The sequence below is a fragment of the Oncorhynchus gorbuscha genome, linkage group LG01 (assembly GCF_021184085.1).
Source record: "Oncorhynchus gorbuscha isolate QuinsamMale2020 ecotype Even-year linkage group LG01, OgorEven_v1.0, whole genome shotgun sequence".
NCBI lineage: Eukaryota > Metazoa > Chordata > Actinopteri > Salmoniformes > Salmonidae > Oncorhynchus > Oncorhynchus gorbuscha.
The window spans coordinates 41,726,903-41,733,584 of NC_060173.1; the positions used below are offsets into that span (position 1 = coordinate 41,726,903).

Here is a 6,682-nt window from a genome sequence, read left to right on the forward strand (position 1 = left end):
TAATAGGGCTGCGGTCAGCTGAGTGAAAATGGAGGAAAACTAAACTTCCGGAGGACTTATCATCTCTCTACCTCTATCTTCTCTTCGTCTGTATGTGTTGCTAAACCTACTTTATCACTCTAAATTTCAAGCTTCTGCCTCTAACCCTAGGAAACATTTTTCTACATTCTCCTCCCTCCTTAATCCTCCACCTCCTCGCTCACTGCGGACGACATGGTCAACTACTTTGAAAAGAAGGTTGATGACATCCGCTCCTCATTTACTCAGCCTATTGAGTCCACTGGTCCCACTCACACATAACTACCCTACACCTTGACCTATTTCTCCCTTCTCTCTCCAGATGACATCCTGTGACTAGAAACCCTCCTCAAGAAACTCAAAATTCAATTTCAATGTATTTACCAATGAACCGTAAACATTATTATTACCATTACATACCGAAGTCAATATCTAATATTAAACAAATGCTCAGTGACTACAATAAGCTTTTTTTTAAGTTGTGGAAATGTCTGATCTATGATCTATTATTTATTTTACCTTATGAAGCCACCCTCGTGTTCTATTCCATTCACTGCGTCTACATGGAAATTAAACTGCTGATTTGCGTATGTAGCGTCACTTTCCCTCATCATTTGCATAAAAATATGAAGAGACGAGATCAGCCAACCAGAGTACTAAACCTAGCGAGGCAGTACAGTGAATGAGAGAACCGCCAGAGTAGGTTATGTAGGCTTCATTACTGTAAGTTGCCTCCTGGAAGTTTACATTTATTGGTGCTGTAAAAAAGTAGATTAGCCATTACGTCTATCTAGTGTCATACTTAAAAATAAAAGGTTTTACATACCATTCATGTTATAGGTGAAAAACAATGTTTACATATAGGATCCTTACTAAGCACTTTGGAATAAAAAGCCATCAAAGCAAAACAATGACTTATGACAATACAAAGTATTAATCAATTACAATATTTTTTTAAATACTTGTTCACATGAGTTCAGACAGACTCGTACTAATATTTATATATTTCTTAATTCCATTATTTTACTTTTAGATGTGTGTATATTGTTGTAAAATGTTAGATACTAGTGCACTGCTGGAGCTAGGAAGACAAGTATTTCTCTACACCCGCAATAACAAGTGCTAATTTGAGAAGATAAAGTTTGATGTGATTGGGCAACACCTGGTGTCCTGTTCAGTTAATGTAGCCAATAGTACCTGTAGTTCACACAGATAAAAAAAATCTGACTTAACCATCTACACACACACACACACACACACACACACACACACACACACACACACACACACACACACACACACACACACACACACACACACACACACACACACACACACACACACACACACACACACACACACAAAACAAATATTTATGGGGTTAGGTGCCTAATTCCAATTTAGGAAATTACTCCTTCCTTACACACGCCTTTTTTTACACACTTCTCAGTAGTTGGTATTCAGACTGTAACGAACGAGCTTTGCCGGTGTGGTTAACCGCTGACAACCCTCCCACTTGTTGGCCAACAGATTTCCGTGTGGAGTTTTCATTTAATAGGGTTCAGTACGTTTATCTTAAGCCATCCCTTTAAATACTGTGTACCTCTTAGTTAGAATTTTGACCAAACTCACTAAAATGGATCAAGAGAACGGGTTCAGAATATTAGGGATCATGAAAGAAAGCGATCTAAATATATACATATTTGTCTCCGTTTCAACACCAATTAGTAGATTTTAAAAAATACTCTGATCTTGTAGGTTATTTAGGCTTAGGAAAGCATTTATGAATCATAAAAGAACAGGTTAGGAGAGCCTTTACTCACGAAAGAAAAGTGGTTTGATTCATTCTGAAAATTGCCACATTCAAGTCTACAACCCATTGTAATGTTGGAAGATTAGTGTACTGTACATAGATTTACAATAGGGAGAAAAGTGTACTTTTTCTATACCCTAATCTATTGCCTGCACTAACCATGGAACTGTGTGATGACACAACCAAGTATTGCGCCATGTGTCCGGGTTCATACTGTTATGGCTAGAGTAGATGCTTTCTCCACTTGGAAGCGGTAGGTTCGCTAGACCTTATTCATGGTTCCTTGGGCGTAAAGGTGGTGAAATTATTTGGGAATTAAGTCAAGGTCAAAATACAGCGTACCTGTAGATACACTTATTCGATCTCCAACCCAAAAGAATAGTGGGTGAATAGCATGCTATTCTCATGCTTAAGTTCAAGGTCAGAATAAGTGTAGAGAAAAGGGAATTACGTTCCATTCACGCTCGCTTAACTCGGGTCAGAATCGGCCCCTAGGTGATTAGTGCACCCTTTTCTACAAAATGTCTTCTTGACATGTCTTGTCCGAGAAGAGACTGTGACAAATCTATATCATGTCTACATGTCTCATTATCCATTGTTCTCCTCTGGCTCTCGGAGGCCCTGGCTGTGTAGGGTCTTCCCTGCCATCTCCATCATGGCCTGAACCTCAGGGTCTGCATCCAGGATACTCCTCTTGCCTCCTGTCGCTCCCTGCAACAAAACACCCTAACATTACTGATGTCCTCATGACAAGTCATGAATACAATAAATCAATGAATATTCACTGAGTGTACAAATCATTAAGAACACCTGCTCTTTCCATGACAGACAGATCAGGTGAATCCAGGTGAAAACTATGATCCCTTATTAATGTCACTTGTTAAATCCACTTCAATCAGTGTAGATGAAGGTGAGGAGACAGGGTTAAAGAAGGATTTTCAAGCCTTAAGGCATGGATTGTGTACGTGTGCCATTCAGAGGGTGAATGTGCAAGACAAAAGATTGAAGTGCCTTGGGACAGGTTATGGTAGTAGGCAGTGGTGTAAAGTTAAAAAAATACTTCAATGTTTTGTGTATCTCTACTTTACCATTCATATTTTTGCCAACTTTTACTTCACTACATTCCTAAAGAAAATAATATACTTTTTACTCCATACATTTCCCTTAAACCCAAAAGTACTTGTTACATTTTGACAGGAAAATTGTCAAATTCACACACTTATCAAGAGAACATTCCTGGTCATCCCTACTGCCTCTGATCTGGCGGACTCACTAAATACAAAAGCTTTGTTTGTAAATGGTGTCTGAGTGTTGGAGTGTGCCCCTGGCTACACGTGAATTTAAAAAACAAGAAAACCGTGCAGTCTGATATGCTTAATATGAGGAATTTTAAATGGTTTATACTTGTACTTTTACTTTTGATACTTAAGTACATTTAAAACCAAATACTTGTAGACTTTTACCGAAGTAGTATTTTACTGCGTGACTTTCACTTTTACTTGAGTCATTTTCTATTAAGGTATCTTTACTTTTACTCAAGTATGACAATTTAGTACTTTTTCCATCACTGGTAGTAGGTGCCAGGCGCACCGGTTTGTGTCAAGAACAGCCATGCTGTTGGGTTTTTCACACGCAACAGTTTTGTGTGTGTATCAAGAATCGTCCACCACCCAAAGGAAATCCAGCCAACTTGACACAACTGTGGGAAGCATTGGAGTCAACATGGGCCAGCATCCCTGTGGAACGCTTTCGACACCTTGTAGAGTCCATGCCCAGATGAATTGAAAAAGGGTGGGGGTGCAACTCAATATTAGGAAGGTGTTCCTAATGTTTGGTGTACGTGGTAGGTTACTTCCTATAATTAATTGAATGTGCCTCTATCTCCACCTGCAGGTAAAAATAAGGAACACACTGATACAGGCACAGCATTAAAAGAGAAAGAATTCATAAAATATTAGATGAAATCAATGGGATCAAAGGAGTAAGAAGGCAGTGGTTGTCCAGGTTGATACTGACCTCTTCCTCCTCAGGGGGCTTCCCAACCCCCCACACCTCCAGAGAATCCAGGGTGAAGTCCTCCTCAGCAGAGAGCTGAGGGCTGCCATAGGTAGTGCAGCGAGGCCGTGCCCGGCTATGCCCACGGCCAAAATCACTATCCAGCCACAGGCCAAAGTACCCATGCTGACCACCCATGCCCTGATCATAAGAAAATTACAGAAATGACATTGCTTGGATTAAGATCAAATACTATTGAGACATGTGGTAGTTAATATGATGTAGTTACTTACGTGGTACTTCACATAGAATTATAGTAACAGATTGTAAAATAAAATGTTCAGATGAGATTGTGTAGTTGAGATGTGTGTAGTAGTGGGGTGTCTCACCAAGCCGTTGGGCATGGTCTGCTGGCCCTGGTTGAGGTACATGTAGTGCTGGTTGTATCCTGTGCAGGTGTACACCCGTAGACAGGGGAATACTGAGAACAGGAAGCACCTGGAGTCTCCTACACTCAAGACAATCCAGTCACAAACACACACATCCAGAGATGAGCACTGATTATAGAGATGGACAACATACTGTATATGTCTGCATACATTACAAAAAAGGACTTAAATATCTCTGCAGCCGTGAGCCTGTTTCTCCCGATTGCTACTTACATCCACCACCACTCTCACCTTGGAACTGAGGCTTTACTTCCCAGCCATGGGAGGCGAAGCCACCAAAGATGTGTCCTTTAGTGTCTTTGATCAGGAGCACGGTGGGCCCGCGGCCTTTACAGCTGCCTACTATTTTGGTGAAGCTCTCCCCGTGCAGCTGAGTGGAGAAAAGCAGCTTCCAGGGGATGTTGTACCCATCAGGTAAGTGTGGTGTGAGGAACATCAGCACGGGCAGGTCCAGCAGGCAGCGCAGCTTCTCCCAAGGGGTTTCCCAGCAGGGGGGCAGTAGGGTGGGAGGGGGACGGGAGGTTAAGCCCACGTTTAGGCCTTCACCTATCAGAAGGTCCATGTACATGGCCACATTGGAAACTCTGAACAGCCAGTCCTCCAAACATGGGACGTCACAGGTACGCTGGTCTGAGAGGAGGGAAGGACAGAATGTCAGATTTTGTTGTTGATACAGTAATATGTATGAATTATTGAAAATATGAAATCTGGGTGAGCAAAATTTATCTCCTTTCCTATTCACTCTATTCTGAAAACCTCATCAGTAAATTATCCTTCCATCCCTTTACCTGAGGGTTTTAGTTCAGAGCTCATCTGTTCAGCCAATAGTTTAACACCAATGGAACCGTCAGCCATACGCTCTGGCTTCCAGCCCTGCAAACGGCTCTTCTGGATGATGATCTGCACTACAGCAGAAACCAGGTCCTGCAAGAACTGAAATCAGAGCCAAATTAATTTGAGTTCAGAGCTAAAAATGCATGTTCCTCTAAGAACACAGGAGCACTTGCAGAAGACCTTCTGAGGGTCTACTAACCTCTATTATTTGGTCACATGTGGCAACACCTGTCCCTGTCCCCTGAGCCATTGCCATGAAAAGGGGCGCTCGCTCCTCTGCAGTGCCTCGCAGGACATCGGCCAAGAAGACCACCAGTTGCTCCCGACTCACCCCAGCTCCAGGGGGAGGAGGGGCCACTCCGGGGTCCATGCTACACATCCCAGCATAGACCCTCTTTATCATAGAGTCTGAGGCAATGTTTCCCATACAGGGCTACAGGACAGAAGATATGTTATTTCTCCCATACTGGTTATTACATATATGTGTGTTATTACACCTCCTACACATTGTTATTACAGTTATTACATACCTTAACCTTCTTGCAATGCGAGAACTTACATATTTCTGTATTATTTGTATTATTATATCTTATTACAAGATTTTAAACAAGATTTTGATTCTGTAGGTTAACTGATTAGATATCCTCGATTTGATAAATAAAATGTAATATCATCATAGTAACTCCACCCTCACCTTCAACATGTCCAGCGTTAAAACCTTCCCTGCTTTTCCAGCGCCACCTGCTGGACTCGCGCCGTGAAGCCGATCGAACACTGCCTCCACAACGGGCCGCTCCTCTGGGCGAAAACGGGCCAGCCGTTTCTGCACCACAACACTGTCGGTGTTCCCCATGGCCCTGTGTGCACATTGGACAACACTATCAGTTTAGCCATCGACAATAAAATGAGCACGACTTGAAACTGTCTGAAGGCTTGAAGCATCCAAGGCTTCTGATCTGATGTAAAGTTAGCTATCGTGACTGCTAGCTAGGTGTCGGTAACATAATTTACCTAACGTTAGCTAGCTCGAGATGATGATTATAGCTATTTTCTTATCTATTAACAAACAACGTGGCAATGAAATTAATATGAAACATCTAGCTAACCTTGTTGAAAGAGGATAATTATCTCATTCCAGGGGCACTATGTAAACACAATACACTTCCTGGTATAAATAAGGGGGCGAAGATGAACACCAATCGAAATACCCGATCTTCAACAGACTCCAATTATATTGGCTAGTAAGTTCAAAAATAATTATATGATTGGTCAAACGTCATATGGGTTTCCTCCAATCTGGAATTAGGGGAATGGGTGTTGGGCCGAAACCGAAAAACGTGAAGTTGTTCGATCCCCGTCGAGGGAGGAGCTGTTTTTTGTATGATAGTAAAGCATTTTTATGATGACTATAAAATGTGTTGGCACCTTCCATTCTTGCACATATTCTCATAAAATGTATATTTTAACACTGTCTACTCAAGCAAATTTGCCGAACTGATAAACTTGGAACCAATTAGAACTTCCGTACAAACCCCTTGTGATGAAGCCAGCCAATGGCCTGCTTCTATCTAGG

General features: G+C 41.8%; 1 protein-coding gene across 2 annotated transcripts; it reads right to left on the reverse strand.

Annotated features, from left to right (window-relative positions):
* Nucleotides 1-718: 718 nt before the first annotated feature.
* meak7 (MTOR associated protein, eak-7 homolog) lies at nt 719-6,327 on the reverse strand. Of its 2 annotated transcripts, none has more exons than XM_046318189.1 (8): nt 6,216-6,327; nt 5,804-5,966; nt 5,309-5,542; nt 5,064-5,208; nt 4,507-4,905; nt 4,216-4,334; nt 3,848-4,027; nt 719-2,542 (listed from the first exon to the last, which is right to left on the reverse strand). In XM_046318189.1, exons 2-8 carry the CDS (start codon nt 5,960-5,962, stop codon nt 2,420-2,422), a joined length of 1,359 nt encoding a protein of 452 aa, XP_046174145.1. In that variant the 5' UTR covers nt 5,963-5,966; nt 6,216-6,327; the 3' UTR covers nt 719-2,419. The 2 variants fall into 2 exon arrangements, with proteins under 2 accessions (XP_046174145.1, XP_046174196.1); XM_046318240.1 differs by having other exon boundaries at nt 6,121-6,241.
* Nucleotides 6,328-6,682: the final 355 nt, after the last annotated feature.